Source organism: Dipodomys spectabilis, unplaced genomic scaffold, assembly GCF_019054845.1.
Source record: "Dipodomys spectabilis isolate Male_0828 unplaced genomic scaffold, ASM1905484v1 ptg000174l, whole genome shotgun sequence".
In the NCBI taxonomy this organism is placed as follows: Eukaryota; Metazoa; Chordata; class Mammalia; order Rodentia; family Heteromyidae; genus Dipodomys; species Dipodomys spectabilis.
The window spans coordinates 9,832,127-9,853,228 of NW_024870851.1; the positions used below are offsets into that span (position 1 = coordinate 9,832,127).

The following is a 21,102-nucleotide window of genomic DNA, read 5'->3' on the forward strand; positions in this document are numbered from 1 at the left end:
TTCATAAAGCTTACCAGATTTATTTGAACTAGATTTCATAAAGATTACCAGATTTATTTTATTGAGGTACATGACTGACTCTATATCCATATATTCAACATCTAGGCAGTAAATCAACCAGGGACAAAAACTATTATGTAACACCGCATCTATGCTTAACATGTACAGAAGTTTCTTCCTTTTGTTCCCTAAAATACAATATAACAACTATTGACATAGCATTTCATTGTACTAATTTTTGTAGTAGTTACCATAACTGATCTAGAGATGATTTCAGGTATCATGAGTTATGTTTTGGTAATGCACAAATACGAGGGCAGTTTTCAGGTACCAGCGCACCTGCTGATGTGGGTATTCGTAGGGGCTGGGGAATGACTCCACAGATACCAAGGCGTGACTGTGCTGAAGAAGCAATAGAACAGAGAACTGAGGCCTGGATGGGAAATCAGAGTTGAAAACAAACTTGATGTTGTAGATTTTATAGTTAATGAATACCAAGGTCTATGACATGGTCTTCATGGATAGTAAATGTCTTCATTTCCTTCTTCCAAGCAGTTTCTAAAATACTTCAGTTAACTTCAAAAGGTCCCCAATCATTTCTTTTTAATAGCTCACACATCACAAATTTGAAATATTGAGATACAATTTCTTGCTTATTATCAAGACTTTGAAAATATCGGTGAGCTAAAAAAAGTCCTTTTTGAGTGATTTGTAGAACCAATCTATTATATATTAAGCTAATTTTGTATATATGAAATGTGATTACAGAATGTAGTAAGATTGCTTAAAATACAAAGATTTATTAGAGGAAAATCATCAAAGTGAAATTATTTTGACAAAACTGGTTTAAAAATTCAAATGATATTGCCCAGTAATTATTAAATTGAACCATATATTTTATATTGATAATCTATTTAAGTTAGTGCCTAACAAACCCCAGATGTAACAGGACAATTCACATTTAGATTCACAGAAAGTAGAGTTTTAAGAAGTAAAAGCAAAAAATGGCATGTTCTATCAGGTGGATTTACATAAATTGTAGGTAAATACAGTTTGATCTGAAATTTTCCCGAAGTACTAACTTTGAATATGAGTCCTATTTCAGATACATACTTACTTCAGCTGGGTTATTCTTTTTTTTTTTAAGTTCATATATAGTCACACACACACACACACACACACACACACACACACACATTGTGAAGCAATGTTTTAGTCCATGCTTCTTAGTTTGTGTGTGTGTGTGTTTTACCACGAGAGCAGCAGAACATCGAGCAATGCTTTGAGGAGCACAGGATGTCTTTTGTCCTTCCTGACAAAGTGAGCAATCAGTCATATGGGCTAAACCCAACTGGGTTGTACATTTTTCACTGAAAAGCTAAATTGCCCCCAAGTTATATAAATTTTCTCTCTTAAGAGGCAATGATAAATTAATCATCAATTTAGATAGTATTTGAAAACTCCAGCTACTCTATTGTTTCCTTTTTTTTCAATAATAACACATGGCTAACAAGTACAGCCAAAGACACTTGACCCTTGACCGTTTTTAAGAGATTAAAATGTGGATTGCTGTAATTCAACACATGGTATACAATATTACATAAATGTATGTGCATTGTATCTGTATAGATATATATCACTCCTGTAAACAGGCTGGCATAAAAGTAAATATAAAGCTTATGCATGAAGAAACTGTAAGGCAGTTGAGGGCGGGATTTTTTTTATCTTAAACTTAGAGATATATTATTAATCTTGTGAGAAACAAATATACAGTTTTGTCTGATTTTGCATTTTTAAAGTTGAAGTCATAATTTCCTCGGCTCTTTACCTAAGTTTAGATCTTTATACAATAGCTCTTAACAGTTTTATTTGAAAGATGGAGAAAAAAATGGGTTTAACAGTCGTTAATTATGGTTGAATTCCGAGCTCAGTCTATCAATATCATACTATGACCCTCACTGCTTACCCTTCTTACTTCTCACAGGGGTAAAATCAAGCTGGAGCCATCAAGAATGCAGCTCTGGGGTTTTTTAACCAGCCAGAGACTCGTGCCACCACTTTTGCCCAGGTTACCCAAGCAAGTTGTACATGTACAATCACTTTCTCAATGACTTTTGACTGGCCTGCATGCTACTCGGCTACATTCCTTCCCCTGCCGTGGCAAGGAAGTGCTAGACTGGCGCAGCTGCTCTGTGCTTAGCGTGTGACACTTCACAGCATGGTCAGGCGAGACTGGCAGTCCCAACATCTTATTCAGCTCTGCTAATGGGCTTTCCAGTTCAATCTCATAGACTTTAAAAAGCAATAATTGCATGCTCTCTAGAGGATTTATACTATTTTGAGGCATAATAGAAATGTGTAAGATTCAGTATAGTCTAGGACTTAAAAAGAGCATGCAATTTTTATTTTTCTGCTTCAATTTCATTAAAATAAGACCACAACTTTTTGTTGATGATTCAGCCCTTATATATATGTATAGACATATATAAGCTATATCACCAGAATGAACCTCATAAGTTTTTCTAATGGCAATGTCACTTTTAGGTCATTATTTTCAGATCTATGACTACAATTGTCAACCTAACAATTCTTGTGCTCCAGATTAAAATGTTTGTTTCGTGTTTAAGGAAGAGGCTTAGTAAAAGAGGAGTGATCCTAAGTTTTTGGAGAAGGGCCACAGTCTGTATACGCATTTGGGCACCACATATCTTGGATATTTGGTAGTTTAGGAAAGTTAAATCAGGTGTCTGAAAATTAAAAAAAACATTATCATTGTAATTGAAATAAGGGAACTATCTACTATGACGAGGGAAAACAATGTATCTTGATCATTGATTGGCCTAGTGAACTTAGTTTTGATTTGGAATTTCTTTCATATACGTTGATTTCTTCTGAAATGTCCTACCTCAAACTAACATGGAATATTTATTATTTTGAGGATTAATTATTATACTTTCATAAGGAGAAAATGATCCCTCTTAAGACTATTTTAGCTGAGTGGATTAACTAAGATTTTAATCACTTGAGTAACTTTCTTCTGTTGAACTACTACCCTACTGGAATCTCAACCAGTATAGGAAATTTATGAAGCAAAAGTATAAAGTTCACATGTATTGAGCCATTTCAAGACTGTTGGTGTAAACAAACATCTAATTGGAGATTGAAATTGTCTCCAAGTTTAACTTATATGTACATGCATTTTTTTCTTAGAGAAAATTAAAAATTACTGATATAATACAACCAATTGAGAAATGCAATTGCTAACTAAAAAGAGATGTAAAAACAATCCTTAGTGATTTGTGCAGTTTTCACTTATCACTAATGTAGTTGTCAAACTACATTATTAGTCATGGAAGAAAATCTGATTTCTCTTCTCTATAAAGCAGAATAAAATGAAATGATGCTGGCAAGCTGGCTTTTACACCATGTTTATCACAGAATGCCCTCCTTTTTGAAGCTTTTGTAGAAATTATGAAAGTACATGTTTGACTAAGGTCCTGAGCATAAGGCTTTCTAGAAAAGGTGCTGTGCTGTTTTGAGACTTGGAAGAGCAACAAGACAAGGACTTTAGCTCTCAATCTCTGCCAGTGTTTCAGAATGTCCTTCCGAGAGTCACAGATGGGGATGTGAATAGCCATTGTAACATTTCAACCTTCAGTGAACTATGTTGGTGCCTTAGTAGCTTTCTGCTGAATAAAACCAATTAAGTCTGGTTCTGATGGAAATTGTTGTACCCCTTCTCAAGATAAATGGCCTTTTGCTTTTGCTTTCTTGACGCTCTTTGGCCCTGCTCTTCAATTTCCACATAATGACTTTCTGTTTCATATATCATGCTCTTATTAAGGCTATTTTTAGAGGGAAAAAAAAAGAAGCACTACGGGTGTTGTACATTTAACCATATGTCAGAAAAAAGCCAGCTGGTGGCAGTTTATATTTTTAATCACTCAATAACTGATCACAAAATAAAAGGAGCTATTTTGTTATATTCTTCTTGTCCTGGACAAGCATCCAACTAGATTCCGTATGTGGCTGCCGGTAATTCAAATGAAATATCCTAAGCCATGGCTATGCATATCCAAAACATCAGACTAAGGCCCTGGTCGTATGTGTGACCAAAAGATTTTCCTCTTCTACTAGTAAGACAAACTCCTGAAAAAAATTATAGAGGAAATGGCTAGATTTTAAAGGCAATCTGTAATGGCTGAATCTTTTATTTTGTCTCTTGAATCATACAGCAATTTGTGAGAGTCAAACATTTGAGAGCTGACTGAAAATAAATGAAATGTGAGCGCATTTCAGTGGAAGTAGGCCAGTTGCTAACATTCTCTTCAAGTTCTGGAAGTTAAAATTCATTCTTTAATTGGGTAAAAAAAAATCAAGAGCACTATTTGTCACAAGGGGAAATTTATACATAAGGTCATATTGCTATGGGTGTGGGGAATGGTTCCATGGCCTTTTCAGTTGCTAATTCTGTCATTTCTTATTTGAAGAAACCCATTCCTCTAAGTGGTGGTTGTGGTTAACCTTCTCAAGTACCATGTGTCTGAGAGCATGAGTCTTGGGTCAGTGTGCAGCTTCCACAGCATTGCGCCAGGCTTCTGCTACAGCCAGGCATGTTTTCTGAGGCTGAATTAGACCTGGAGAATGTTGCATCTTAAAACCTGCTTTCCAGTGTGCATTTGTAGAGCATACGCCATCATCCCTCTGTAGACTCAATTTGTTTCTACAAGGGATGGAAAAATCTAAACTTAAGTGCCATGAAATATTGAAGGTGTTAGGAAGATAATAGTACAAGCAAGCAAGTTTGGACTTGTACTACGTGATTTTTTAATATGAAAGTTTTCTTTCTACTTTTAGCTAGTTCAGAACAAGTAATAAGTTTGCTTATTTAGTACAGTCATCAAGTTCCTTAATATGATACATTTCATTTCAGGTTTCTTTGATTTTGTAAAATTTTATGTCATATAGTAACAGCTATGGCAGTATAAAGTAAGTTATCATTTGTGTCTATCACCAGTTGCTTGCTTTTAAGTCAGTTATGTGCTTTAAAATCTTATGAGTAATTTTGTTATGTCTTTAGTAAGTGTAACACAAACTACCCTCTACTAAAGTAATTAATGTTAATGTTAATTTATAGAATTAACGTAAATTGCTATTATGTTGATGTACAGAATTTTAAAAGATTAAATAGTTATGTGGAGCATAACTTAGTGACTTAGAAGCACAGTAATGAACATAAGCAATATATATTGAATATACAAGAGACTTCCAATCAAATTCAACCTCTCTATCACTGTCCAGCATCTTCTCTTCTTAAAACCATTTCAAAGGATTCAGTGTTCTATTCTCATGCATGCCTATAAGGTACTTCAACCTTATTTCAACCTTCAACCTTATATTCAACCTTTACCCCTTCCATCATTTTCTTCCTTCCTACTATTAACTATGTCCTGATTAAGCTTTAATACATTCCTGTCATTTATTTTCTTTAGTGTATATTAATTTACAGAGGAATTCTACCATGATATTTCAACATATACATACATTATACTTTGGTAAAAATAATACCCTCTTTAGTAACCTTATGCAAGCAATGACTGTGGCATTAAAGCCCATGTATTGCATAGGTGATATAATTGATAGAAACCCAATTTAAACTTCAGATCATTAATGCGAATAGAAGCACAACTTTTGAAATGTCCATAGTTCATATAATAATACATAACATCATATAATAAAATATAAATACTACCCTTTGATTTTTAAAAATGTGGCCTATTGGCTAAAAAAAGTGTAGTGGCATTTCTGATTGCTGCAATTAAACAATGAATTCCACTCGAAGAGAGCTGACCTTGTGTTAACCTCATAGGGAAAAAGGAATCTCATGAAACACTCGTTAACAAAGAGATCACTTGCCTATCACTTTTCCTCTTTGTTCATGAAGTTCTTAGAGATTGGAAACATATCCTCTGAAAATTCTCTTGGGAGTTTCCCAGAGTCTTAGCTTACAAAGCTTATGAATTTTAGCTTAAAAAGCTTATCCTCATTATCAGAAAAAAAATCTGGATAGCATGGAAACAATTTTTCATATAAATAGATTCTTAGCAAGGCACTGGTGGCTCACTCCTGTAATCCTAGCTACTGAGGAGGCTGAGATCTGAGGATCATGGTTCAATGCCAGCCCTGGCAGGAAAGTCCCTGAGACTCTTATCTCCAATTAACCACTACAAAGCCAGAAGTGGCATTGTAGCCGAAGTAAGAGAACACTGACCTTGAGCAAAAGAGCTCAGGGTCAGCACACAGGTCTGCGTTCAAGCCCCACGACTGACAAAAAAAGAAAGAAAGAAAAAAGAAAAGATTCTTTTCCTGGAGAGAAGGGCAGCATAGGGGGTAGGGTTTTTCCCTTCTCTGTTTTCAAATGACATTGGCTTCAGAGTTCCAGGGAGACAGAGGTGAACTAATTGAATACTGTCCCTCTCTACGTCAGTGTATCCAAATATGTAGTGTTATCACAGAGCTAACTGGGATAGTATGATTATTCACACACAAACATGTTAGTGACATTCACAAATGTTTGTAATCTAAAGAAAATTAGTAACAAAATTCTGTCATCCATACTTGGTAAACTGTTGATTGAACGTTCATTCTCCTTTCTGGCTCTTATACTGTGTATTGTGAATCATTGGTTTTAAGTAAGTATTGTAATTAAATATATGACACCAGTAGTAGAATATGTGACAATCATAATGTAAAAATTAAACTATTTCCATTTATGAAGGGTAAGTATATTTTCTAAAGTTTTCAAGCTGAAAAGCATATAAGTCTGTGAGTTTATACATATAATGTTTATGACTTTCTTCTCTCATACTTCCTTGTTTGGCATCTGACACAATTTGGAAATGTATGTTTTTACACTAAATTATTATTGATAAAATAATTTCTATTTAATAAGAAAATTCATTTTCTAATTCAAATAGATAATTTCTGTTAAGGCCATTTCTGAGTGTTATGTACTATAAGAAATGAGAGATAAAAGTGTTCAGCTATCATAATTTTCTCTAGAAAAGTAATATAAAGTACATTTACTGTTTAACTCTTCATGAACTTGGCATAACTACTGAGTGGCATTTTATACATGGTGATGTACTGGATCTTTTTATATACAGTATGTGTGTTTATTTGTTATATATGTATAAATATATGTGTGTGTACATCAACACACACATATATATGTACATGCACATATATATGCTATATTTTACCAAAAGGAGCAAGTATAATTAACTAAATGAACTATAGAATTTGCTGGAAATAGCATGCAAGAAAGAGACTCTGTGAAAAAAGGTGTTCTATGCTTTAAAAAATGGTCAGAATAATATTGATGGTCAGGAAAATATTGATGCACCTGAATTAGCTGAGGAAGAAGATAAATCATGAACTTTGTGAATAGCATCTCAAACTAATTTCATGTCATACTGGTGTTATTTTTGAAGTGTCTAAAATTGCTGTCTGTCACCAAAAGCCATAGTGTCCAACCTATAAATCATCAATGAAATTGGAAGAGTAAACTGCTGAGACCAAATCATTTTTCTTGATTATTCCAAATGCTGTTATGATTATGCCCAGTCATTGCTTCTCTAAGCTTTATTAAAAAAAAAAGAATGAATATACCCTATGTGCAAGAAGCAGAAAAATACTAGGAGAAAATTTGTCTGTGCTTCTCTGGTTTTCAAAAAGTAAAGGAATTTTGTAAAAATTCCTATTCTCTAACAAGCCTAAGAACCATCAGACACAATGATGACCTAGCTTTTCTTTTCAGCAAACTCCCCAGTAGAAGGAATTATACTGTGGAATTATATTTTGACTTGAAATCATTCTCATAATATATTTATTTGGATATGATTAATATCACTTTCAAAGTCACACCATGGCAAGTATTATCTGGACATTACTCTTCAATTTTAGTTCACAGTATAAAATATTAAGCTCACATTGACATTATGATTTCAATAAATCAGAAAAATTTGAGCTAAATTTCTCCCAATATGACCTGTCATTAGCCCTTTTTAAAATAGGACGTTAACTCAGGAGGCTAGGGCTGAGTGCCTTTCACACTGAGCTACTGATGTTCATAATGGGGGCTTCAAAATCATTCACATGCCCATGAGCTGTTCTTTCATCCTAAATGCATTACACTGCCTGCTTGTGCTGTGTGTCATCATGTCTTAGCACACTTTTCACAAAGCATCACACATTCATGATGTCTTCTTGACTGACCTTAGGAAACTTATTAGATCTTTATTCTTATACCATTAAAGTGTCCTGTTTCACCATGCCGCAGTGATTTGTTTAAAAGAGAAATTTGCAGCCTGATCACATGTTGAATATAAAAAAGACCTCCTCTACAGATTCTAGGTGATGTCATTTATGAAGACATTTCCATTGCATTTAGAATTCTTCAGCAAGCGTTAGATCCCTTTATGCAGTTACAAAGAGGGAGAAAGAATGATCCATCACTTTGTGCTAGTAAAATAAGGAGAAAATTATGTAAGCCAGAGAAAAATATAGCTCAAAGTTGAAATATAATGACTGTGACTAATGTTAACGTGCTGCTCTCCCTTTTGAAAATTACAGAAACATGGACAGCACTTAGAAACAACCGGTAATGTTCTGTGCCCTCTGAAAATTTCTATCTGAAGGGGTGCAAGTTACAGCTTGATTTGTTGCATTTAATTAATATAATCATGAGTAGATGTTAACATAATAAGTTCTTCTCAAACTATTTTTGGGTTAGCCAGAATATTAATGTTATCAGGTTATTTTCCTATGGCATTCATGCATAAATGGAGATGATAAAACAAATTAATCAGTATGATCAACCCTTTCAAATCATCTATAGTAACTGCTGTTTAACCTTTATTTGCTTGAATGAGGTAACTCGTCACATTGTTGTGATTAGTAGAAATTTAATTATGTGAAATTATTAGTATAAAATCATCAGTATCACTACTCAAGTCAAATGCAAGTACTATTATATTTTGCACTGTGGGAGAGCATTTCCCAATTATTTGAATAAATGGGAACAAAATTCACATCTTGGAAATGGAATTGTGTTTCCAGAAATTAAATGCGACCAGCTCATCAGAAGGAAGCACAGTAGATGTTGCCCCACCCCGAGAAGGTGAACCTGAAATTGAACCTGAGGAAGACCTTAAGCCAGAAGCTTGTTTTACTGAAGGTAAATCAAATAGTAGGATGTGAGAAAATCTCCCATCAGTCCTTCCAAATGTTTTCAAGGGAAGTATTTAAAACAGTGAAGACAGGCTTATCTTTGTTTTTCTCATTTCCTCTAAATAAAATTTATGTTTTCAGATTGTTCAATAGCAGAAACTATTCCTGGAAAAAAAAATAAGAGAATAGAATTTAAAAAAATAAACCCTCCACCCTATAGAATGAAAGAATACAGATCCTAAGATACATTTGTCACTTTAAAATGTCATGCCACTGATAATTGCAATCCCTTCCAAATATATCACTGATTATGTGATTTGATTTCTAGGGGCTATGGTAATGGCATCGCACCTCTTATAATTCCAAATGTGATTATTTTGTGCAATGCCCAGAGCTGTTTAGAGAGGTAACTTTGGCAGGGGGAGTCACAGTTGTTCTTGCAGTAACACTGCCAGCAAATTGTACACAAATCAGTAAAGATTTATTGACTCATCATAATTGGATTTAATCTGATGAGTGGTAGCACAGAGAGTAAAAGCAGAACAGCAAAGAGAAGTAAAAAAATAATGCAAAATCTTAGGTGGCAGAAGACAAAGGAATTGGGAGATACTGACTGACAAGATGAGTCATGGCGAGACTAAGAAAAGCACTGAGGCTGAAAATAAATTAGCTGGAGAATATTGACAGCAGCTATTACCTGGAAAGACAGTGGGATTTTCTGTGATTGAAGAGGAGGAAATCGAAATTTAGAATTGCATGAAAATATGAATAAACTTGAACCTATGGGTTTGTCCCTATCTTGAGATTTTCTTGCAGCAAAGAAATTCTGATGCCTATTGAAATATATACATATGTATACATTGAAGCAAATATGAGTAAAGAAGTTTCTTATATTCTAAGTGTATAAGCCTAACAATATTTTATTGCGTGGGAGAAATGTTGGAGGAGACAAGGGAATGACACAGCCAGGTACCCCATAAAATGCTGAACCGGGGTTGGGGTGGAGAGGGAGCAAGAAATTTTATGCTTTTCCTATTTAGAAATAAAATATATTTTTTCTGTTTTGTTACATTTAACCACTGCCTTTTAGGATGTATTAAAAAGTTTCCCTTCTGTCAAGTAAGTACAGAAGAAGGCAAAGGAAAGATTTGGTGGAATCTTAGGAAAACCTGCTACAGCATTGTAGAGCACAACTGGTTTGAGACTTTCATTGTCTTCATGATTCTTCTCAGCAGTGGTGCTTTGGTAAGTAAAACGCATGCTGGGCAGATTCAGGCTCCAGTGAAGAAGCTCATTCCAATAAAATTCCAGAAATATACACCAAGTTTAAGAATCAAAAGAGAAGTGTTGTCTTGCAGAACTGAGTACTCTATGCAAAATTCTGTTGGAAACAAATCAGATGAAACAGCCAGATGGAATTTTTCATCTGGTGTTTATCTAGCAGATGTTTTTCCTCACTGAGACAACCATTTGCAGAAACATTGTGTGGCTACATTACCTTCCCTGTCAAATGCCATCTAGTTTTCCCTAATAATTATGTTAACATTAATGGATGAAAATTGTATCTTGCTTTCTTCATGTGTAATCAACGTTCCCTCAAAATAAGCTAGATCATTCAGTGAATGAAAGTAATATTGGAATAAGCATATACTACCCTTAGAGCCTCTAGTTATTTTTTAAATTCATGTCATTTCACTGAAAGTCTTTGTAGTAGTAATTGAGATAGACACTCGAGTGAGTAAAATTTAGGGATTAACATCAATAAAGAGAAGACATTGTAAAAAGGAAATATACTCATTACCTGATTCATGTAATTTTAATCCCTCTTTACATCACTTTTAAAATAATGGTAAAAATAAAGATGTTGACATTTCCTTGTCAATATTTTCCTAGTTAGTCTTAGTCTTTAGATTTTTTTTCAGTTGTCCAATGTCTGTATGATACTTGTCAATACTTATCAAATTATTTCTTTGTACTCAATATATGTTAAGCACATTAGAAGTATTTAAGGGAATCAAACCATCAAGATAAATTAACATTATATTTATTCTCAGGCTTTTGAAGATATATACATTGAACAGCGAAAGACCATCAAAACCATGCTAGAATATGCGGACAAGGTCTTCACGTATATATTCATTCTGGAAATGCTTCTCAAATGGGTAGCTTATGGGTTTCAAACATATTTCACTAATGCATGGTGCTGGCTAGATTTCCTGATTGTTGATGTAAGTATACAGAATTATTTCCATAAAATTATTCTTAAAATAACCAAGTTTAACTAAAACCTTGACAGAACCTAGTTTTATTAATGCTGACACAGCTGTACGGGGATTTTATTTTTAGTTACAATAAATTCACCAATGCTGAACATCTCTCAGGAAGAGTAAAGCAGAATGAGTTGTTTCTTACTACTAGCAGGCAGTTCATGTTTTTATGTAGAGAACATTAAAATAAGTAACATAAATAGTATTGTTAATTGACATAGCTAAGCACTTAGCTTATTAACAGTTCAACAAAGTACCACCATAGGTGATGGGGAAAAATCATCACAGCTTTGGGCCAGAAATGGTAAGAACTGGACTTTCCAGCCATACTGGGCCACAGGAAACTAAATAGGATTAATGTAACCCATTTTCTGTACTTCTTAAGCTATGTACCTCAGAGATAGCAAAATACTCTCTCGCACTTTTTGTGTCAGTAATGGGGCTTGAACTCAGTGCATGGGCACTATCCCTTACCTTTTCAAGGCTAACACTACCACTTGAGCCGCAGTTCCACTTCTGGCATTTTGGTGATTAATTGTAGATAAAAGTCTAATGGATTTTTCATGTTGGTTTCAAACCACATCCATAGATCTCAGCCTCTTGAGTAGCTAGAATTAAAGGAATGGGCCACCAGTGCCCAGCTACTTCCATTTTTAAATCAGTAGTTAGATAAAATAGTAGCTAATAATATCTTTACCATGCAGAGTTAGGTGTAGATCTGCTCTAAGTCTGATTACTCTGTGGTGAGTAGTCATAGAAACAGTGCAATTATCTGACTTGCAGCCTATTTTTTTTTTAATTTCAAATGCAGGAAAGGCACTTGGGCAAACTGATCCTCATTTTTTGGTTCTTAGTACCTGTGATAATGTATTGTGGGGGCTTCATAGCTTTTCCCCAAAGCAATGATCTTCAAGCACTATCCCTGTTTCCTAGCAATCATGACGTACTTTATTTTTAACTCTCACACTTGCCAGTATGAACAAATAATTGCTGCATGTGTATATATTCATTGTTTTGTATCATCTTTGACAAATCTGGGTCTGTCAAAGATGTATTGTCTTCCATATCACAAGAATGTGCCCACAGTTTTGGAACCAAATGTAGGTAACCTCTTGAGTTCATGACAAATCTGTTGCCATTTCTATTAGATTGGATTAGATACATTCAGAATAGTATAGTAGTGGTAGATTGTCAGGATGCTTTATTTTTTTTTAATTATTTTTTGTTTGTTCTTTTTGTGCTACTACCAGTTCTTGAATGAACTATAGCTGGTACTTTAACACTTGAACTCTTGTTCCAGTCAGGTACTTTGCTGGTTAACTGGAGGTAAGAGTCACACAGATTTTTTTTTTTCTCTCCAGGTAAAAAACAACAATAAGAATATTCTCATTGGTCATCTTATTTTAAAAGATAATCTTATTAACTTAGCTATGCATTTCCATAATCATTTATTTTTTAAAATATGACTTTTACTCTCCAACTGTGGTATTTCCTTAAACCCTAAACCCAGACTACCAACTGTTTCCTAGATAATATCTATACATACCTCTCTCTATTTTTCCCTCCAAACATGAATTTCTTCATGCATTCCTTCTTGAGTCTTGTAGAAATATATGCGTGATGTTTAGCCAAGTCCTGTCTCAGCGTCACTCTTCCACCTCTCGTAGCCAATCAATAAGCAAGGTCTCTTCTATGTTACCAACTAATAAACAAGTTGATGTGTTGGTGTTCCTTTTTAGCACTACACCAACACTACCATTATTTACTGGGTCAAAATATGGCCTTCTAATTGTGTTCTTTGTCTCCAGTCACAGCCTCACAATTGTCTCCTATGGGAAGATCCACATGGCCCTTTCTCTTTTTCAAGTACTCTCCAAAGGATGCATCTCATGAGTCATCATGCTAAATATTGAGAATATCGACAGATATGGGTTCTCATTTGTACTGATAGTAATACAGTGATTGTACTGAACCATAAACTGACCTGTCTTTAATATGTCCTAATTGATTTTATGTCTACCATGATGGAAGAAATATCTACTAATATCCCATTTTTAGATGGGAAAATTAAAGCTAACTCTTAATTGTCTCTATACCATCCATACATGACATAAAATGTCCAAAATATTTTGTGACTTTTCAAAAAATAAAGTCAAATGTCCATTCCCATAGTTACATACTCCATAAATAGAAGTAATCATGCTCATTCCCAATCTAACCAGCATTTCCAGTACTTATCCAGTGGTGTGCCTAGTGAAAGATCATGTGTCCATTAACAAAGACATTGATTTATTCTCCTGTTTCAGTGTGATTAACGTATAGTGCAATTTCCCTTTAATGATCTTAAATGGAATTAAAGAATTAAGTGAATGAATGGATGAATGAGTGAGGGAAATGCAATTAAATAATTAAGATTCCAGACAAGGAAGTAAGGTTTAAGAAGATTACCTGATCCAGACTCTTCATTTTAAAACAAATTTTAAAAATGGATTTTTGGAGCGTTTGCATGAAGTGATTGAGGAATCCAGGGTTTCCGCTCACCACATAGAAGTCTCAGTGATGCATCAGCAGTCTCTTTTCATCCTTTCATAGCAATAAACGTTTAGATCTGATTCCCACTGCCACAAAGAACACAGTGATCAAGATGTTTTTAGATCATGTATGAACCGTCTGAATATTCTAGTTATATATAAATTAAATACCCACAAGTATGCTGGAAATACCGAAGACTGAAACAGAAAGGAAGTTTCATTACCCTGAGTGATAAATTCCCATTATGTAAAAATAACTCCCACATCTGACTGACATTGCCTAGGAGCGCCTTTGCTCTTCTTCCAGCCACTGCTATCTTCACTCTGTTTTTACTATATGCATAACCCTAACTCACCAAATTCCTTTATCTCCAGCAACGCATACTCCAGTCTTCACCAATAGTTTTGACTACCACTCCCACAGCAGCTGTTCCCTGCCACGATCTGAACACTTATGTAGGTGTTGTAAAGCAAACAGGAACTGAAGCTGCTCTGGAATGGAAGTGGAGAGGTGTGCGTGTAGTAGTCTTAAGTTCCAAGTGCACTGGCCAGGAGAAATCTTGAGTTAATTCATGTGTTATTCAAACCCTTTGGTACTATTAATATATGAGGCTAGTCTATTAACCTCAAATCATGATATATTAAAGAGACTTTTGTGGCCTCACAGGGCGATCCATCCACAATGTGGATTATGGCTTCTATGTGCTGACCTCTGTAGCAAGGCTACATGGTACTTTCTTAGCAATGAAGATGTATTTCACTGAACTCTCACAGGGTTGGAGATAGATGGATGGGGAGTGTCTAGCTTTTCTAGATAGAGACTTGTAATCAATTCTGTTTCTACCTCATTAGCAGGAAGCTGGTGGTTCCAAGCCCTAGCAAGTTTCAGGTACTTGAGGAACTAGTTGATTTTCATCCCATAGGGAACATAATATGTTAATCAAGCAGATAGATCAAAATCAAGGTTAGAAAGAATTTGTGTATATGTTGTTATTTAATAAATGACATTGTATCTGTGGATTTGTAGGAGCACATTTTATATGAAAAAGATTTACAGTATTTCCATGAGTGACATGAATATTTTTTCCTAGACTTGTCATAATGTTTTCATGATATAGGAATTTGGATTGGTGATTTAGTTAGATTTATCAGCTTTTTTCTCCTTGTTTTTTTTCATGTATATGAAGACTCTCATATCCAATCACTATTAATATTGCTATGTTTTTCTAGCTTGTAGTTTAAGGAGTTTTACTTGCTAATTGGTTTATATTTTATGTTTTAAGTTGTGATCAATAAGGAAATGAATTTGGTGAAGAATGTGTACATCACCAATATGATTTTCTTCCAAATGGTTTCTCATTTAATTAAATATTCACATGTAGTTGTTGTGTCCTCTTATTTTCAACTCTCTCCTTACCCACATGCTAACTCTCAGCATGTACTGGTCTTAAATTGAATTTTTATTTTTATTCACTCATTTCTCTCTCTTTTTCTCTTATGTCTCCCTCTGTGTATGAATATGTAGGAAGAGAGAAGAAAGCTTTGTTTACTATAGACATAATTAATTCTCTCATCGAGATATGGTCTTTTAAAAATAATAATATTGTAAATTAGTTTCTGCTTTGATTACTTTTTCATTTATATAAAACACAAATTTTCTAAAAAGTTAATATAAAAATCCATTAGTCTACCACCTAAAATTATTATATTATCATTATAATAATTTTCACATTATTCTCTTGAGATTTTTGGTACCACAAAATATATCTGGTAACAATTACTTTGTTTAATTTTCTGGTTCTTATAACTGATATTTCTTTTTCCAGAAAGTACAAAATACTAGTATTTTTTATGCGAATATTTGTGTGTGTGTGCGTGTGTGCATGTGTTTGTGTGTATGTGTGCATGTGTGTGTGCGTGTGTGTGTGTGTGTGTGTGTGTGTGTGTGTGTGTGTGTGTGTGCGTGCCAGTCCTGGAGCTTAAACTCAGGGCCTGTGTGATGTCACTGTGCTTCTTTTACTAAGGCTAATGCTCTACCACTTGAATCACAACTTCACTTCCTGCTTTTTTTGGTAGTTTATTGGAGATAAGAGTCTCACAGACTTTCCTGCCTTGGCTGACCTGGAACTGTTATCCTCAGATAGCAGCCTCTTGAGTAACTAGGCTTATAGACATGAGCCATTGGCACCTGCCAGGAATATTCTTTCATCTAGTTACAATGCAAGTGCTTCTTCATTGGATATCAAAATTATATGACATTTCAGATTAGCTTCAGAATGTAGGAAAGTGCTATATATATATATATATATATATATAGCATAATTTAATTTATTATAACATAATTATAATATTGATTAAATCAATCTTCACTGAATATCCTCAACATTCAAACACTTTTAACATTAATATGCAACAAATTCCAGCAATAAAAATTTCAGGAAATTCAAAGTTAGGCATTTTTTTATATTTTTCTTTGGAACTTTCAAAGGCTCAAGATAGTGCAGGCTAAGAAAATATTAGGAAATTATGCCAATATGCTGATATCAGGGCTGCAACTCTGAGGGAACTTTGTCTTCTAAGCCGAAAGATCTATGCTATAAATCAGTTTCCCTAATACACAGTTCTATCCCTTTGAAAGATGGGTAAAAGCAAGCATTACCTCATGGTGAGTGAATGACTCATATTGTGCCAGGGCTCATTGGCTCTCACAGGATCTATCTTTACTTTTTCAAACGTAAGGTTCCATACTTTAAGATCTTGAGAAATTTAGAGCCACATTTTTTAAACTCAATCGTATATCTCTCTCTCTCTATATATATCTATATATATGATTTTATTGTAAAAATACTGTACAGAGGGGTTACAGTTACATGAGTAAGGTAATGAGTACATTTCCTATCGAGCCTTGTTACCTCCTCCTTTGTTTGTCCCCTACCATCTGTTCCCTCCGCACCTCCCCAACTCCTCTGCCCCACCCCCGAAGTTGTAAAGTTTATTTTCAACAGACTGTCTTGTACATCTCATTGTTACAATGGGTCAACCTGTATCCTTATTTAAGCATTTTCTTATTTTTCTCTCCCCAAATTATAAAATGTGTATACAAGATGGAGGGCACTGGAATCAAATATAGTGAAAACAGGGGTTATACCATGGGGGAAGAACATACAAAAGAAACAAAACAACCCATAGTACATTATAAGTACATTAAAAATAATAGCATTCATCTTCTGAAGGGCACCTAGGCTAGTTCCATATCTTAGCTATTTAAACCCAATCTTAAGTAAAGAACTTTGTTGGGAGGACAAAGGAAGAAATTTTCATAGTCATGCTAGAAACATTTTAAAAAAGAAATCCTTTGATGTCTCTTGAGACAACGGAGGATCTTAGAACATAGAATCCTGTGAGTTCTCTAATAGCTTTTCAAATCTTTTCAGTCTTCTGTGGTATCAAGCCCATGACAAAAATGAATAGCTTTATGAATTATCCTGTCACTGATCAAGTTCAACACTCAAGTCACTTATTATTCTGATGAACCCCATGCTCATTAATCAGTTACATTTACCTTGAAAGCCTAGATTCTAGTTTTGATGTCTTGTTGAGACCATGTATTCTTTATTTGTTTATTTATTTTTTTGGGTCCGGTTGTGGGGCCAGAACTCTGGGCCTGTGCTGTCCCTCAGCTCTTCAGCTCAAGGCTAGCACTCTACCACTTGAGCCACAGCGCCACTTCTGGCTTTTTTCTTTTTGCTTATGTGGTGCTGAGGAATCAATCCCAGGTCCTCATGCATGCAAGGCAAGCACTCTACCACTGAGCCACCATCCCAGCCCCGAGACCATGTATTCTTGAACAGATTGATTTCATCTTAATTCACAGGATTATTGGAAATTTTTACTTAGGTTCATTTCAAGCATTTTTTTTCCAGCATAACATTAACTCCCAGTGACCTGAAATCACTCCATGAATACAAAAAATAGCTTTTCTCTGGTGCCTTAAGGAAAGCATTAATTATGTGTCATCTTCATAAAAATATGAAAATGCTCATTAAAATTGCTTTTGTGTTCTGTGGTTCAGATGAAGAGCATATTTTTAAATGGATACAAAAGATTAAGATATGCTTTTGTAGTCAGATCACTTGGGTTTAAACTTCTAGCTCCATTTCTTATTACCTATACTTTTCTCTTTTCTTCTGGAGGTGGGGAATGTAGATGGTAGGAAATTCTCATGTTCTTCACCAAGGAAAATGTTATAGCACCTACTTCTTGTGATTTATGCATATAGGTATGAAAGGATATATAAAGAAAAATCAAGACGTCACATCTCCCTAAGAGGCATACCACCTGTAATTTTATTTTAGTAATTATATTTAAGTAAAAGTTAACATAGGTATAACTATCAGAAAAACATAGATTATCACTGAGTAAGACGTGTTATATTTTTGTGGAATGTTGGTGGCTCATATCTGTGATTCTAGCTGCCCAAAATGCTGAGACCTGAAGACTCAATGTTTAAAGCCAACTGAGCACAAAAATTGGTGAAGCCCCATTTCCAGTTAATCAGCATAAAACAAGGCTGGAGACTTGGCTCGAATGGTAGAATGCCAACCATGAGCAAGGAAGCTGAACAAGGGCATGAGGCAAAGAGCTTAATCCATATTCTCAATATATGTTAATAGTGATACTGAATTTTATGTATTTATATGAGAGATACTTATATCATAAGTCTAATAGTTGAGTCAAATTTTTCTAGAAAGATTTTCTTCTTTATTTATTCGTATAACACATAATCACTAAAATGTACCCAACCAGACAGTATGGGACATGTTAATGAAAAGAAGTTCTTACTAGTTAATTAAGAGCTTAAATGAGCTGGAAAGAAGAGAAGAAACTTTATCATCTTATATAACTAACATTGCATCACAGATGACTATAGAATGTATAAGCAAGATGCCATGTAAATTCAGATGACAAATATGATTACTAATTAACAATTCTAAGTTCAAATACAAAAGAAATTTGGCTTTTGAATTACATTCCAAACTCTGTGATTTTATATATATATATATGTATATATATATATATATGTATATACACATACATACTGAGGTTGAAAGGAATCTATGACATGAAGTATCTATCTGGAAAGGCTCACAATCGAATATAGAAATAGAAATGTATTGAGGTCTCCCTTAAAATGAAAGACAATAGTACAAGTGCCAATGGCTCACACCTATAATCTCCTGCTCTGATGATCACATGAAATCCTGTGATGTGAGGATCACAGTTCAAAGCCTGCCCATTCTGGAAAATTTGTGAGACTCTTATCTCCAGTTAACCGCCAGAAAGCCAGAAGTGGGGCTGTGTCTCAAGCGGTAGAATGCTAACATTGAGCAAAAAATCTCGGGAACAATGCCTAGGCCCTGAGTTCAAGCACCAAGACCAACACACACACACACACACACACACACACACACACACACACACACACACACACACACACACACACACACACACCAATAAATTAGATGGAGTACTCGAATAAGATGATCCCCCATTAGAGAAGAAGTCTGAAAATCTAAGTCTTTGGTTGGTACCAAAGAATAGACCGCACATCCTATGACTCTAGTCAATGGTTTATGTCCTAGTGAACTGATTTTTTTTTCTTCTACAGGTTTCTCTGGTGAGCTTGGTAGCCACTGCTCTGGGCTATTCAGAACTTGGTGCCATTAAATCCCTACGGACACTAAGAGCTTTACGACCACTGAGAGCTTTATCCCGGTTTGAAGGCATGAGGGTATGATGACTAGATGAAGTCTAAGCTTCATATCAAATTTATATGGATGTTTAAGATACAGGGGAAGACACACTCTTCTGATAGTTATTTTATGGTTACACAATGTAGGCAGAGCACTATTGCTTTTAGTAAGCTCTGCTTACTAAAACTAAGTATATTTAAACAGACCCTCAGAACTTAGGGCACAATTAAGGCAAGAATCTAAGTTCTGGGCCCACAGTTCAAGGATATTTCTGAAACATCCAGAGACAGCACACTAGTTATGTCTCTCCTTCTTTTCCTTCTCCTTCTCATCTTACTTGCTTTTCTGGTTGTATTAGTGTTGGAACTCAGAGCTTCATGCTTGCTAGGCAGATGCTTTAGCCTTTGAACAATGTCCCACGTTTTTGGCTTTGAGTCTTCTTTGCAGAAAGGATCTCATGCTTTTTCTAGGACTGGCCTCAGGCCAAAATCCTCCCACAACCACCACGTGCATATTGGAATTTAAGGTGCCCACACCTGGTTGTTTCTTTTTATTACTTAGCCACTTTGAAATAACTATTTACTATTGACATTGGTTACATGAGGACTTTTAATCCTACTTTTGATTCCTCAAAAAGTACTATAGCTAGTTGCAATGGCTCACACATGCCATCCTAGCTCCTAATGAAAGAATTCAAGTTGGACAAAAGCCATTTTGTATAGGAAAGTTAAAAAAAAAGGACTGAGATTCAGGCACTGGCCTAGGCAAAAAAGTGATACCCTATGTTAAATAAACTATGTAAAAGAAAGCAGAAGGAGTGGTTCAGCAGTAGAGCACCTGCTTAGCAGCCACAAAGACCTGAGTTCAAATTCTAGTACTGAAAAATAAATACTAGCAGTAAAATAAAAGCAAAATATTATTGTATGTGCATTACTTCTTGAATTAATATTAGTATTGAAATTTGTTTTGTATAAAGAAACACATTAAGTCATAGCACCCACCAAACTTGCACATTCTAAGCAGCTGAAGTAGTTGTTAGGATAATTATTTCAGGCAAGCCTAAGCTTCCATTTACAGATCTAAAATTTGAGGACACAATTTGAATAAGGTTCATTTTCTCTCCAGTCTTCTTCCTTAGTAATTACATCATGCATCTAAACATTACATGCAACTTGCCACACCCCTCTCAGAACTATTTTGCACAAAGCCAGCTTTGTTTATTTATCTGCCTTGCAAATGCACACGGATATTGAATTTCTTCAAGGCCAGAAGGTTTTTACATTAGGAGGTGGTTTGTTTGGGGCAATAAAAACCCTTTAG

At 34.8% G+C, this 21,102-nt stretch overlaps 1 protein-coding gene across 16 annotated transcripts in view; it reads left to right on the forward strand.

The window, feature by feature from the left end:
• The window catches only part of LOC122120053 (sodium channel protein type 3 subunit alpha), an 84,482-nt gene that overhangs the window by 52,531 nt on the left and 10,849 nt on the right, over positions 1 to 21,102 (forward strand). For 14 of the 16 annotated variants that reach the window (XM_042694079.1, XM_042694070.1, XM_042694068.1 and 11 more), the window contains 4 exons: positions 9,121 to 9,238; positions 10,322 to 10,476; positions 11,286 to 11,459; positions 19,698 to 19,820. In XM_042694079.1, the coding sequence (XP_042550013.1) occupies positions 9,121 to 9,238; positions 10,322 to 10,476; positions 11,286 to 11,459; positions 19,698 to 19,820 (570 nt within the window). The remainder of the gene's footprint in view (positions 1 to 9,120; positions 9,239 to 10,321; positions 10,477 to 11,285; positions 11,460 to 19,697; positions 19,821 to 21,102) is intronic. The other 2 variants (XM_042694078.1, XM_042694076.1) reach the window with 1 other exon arrangement.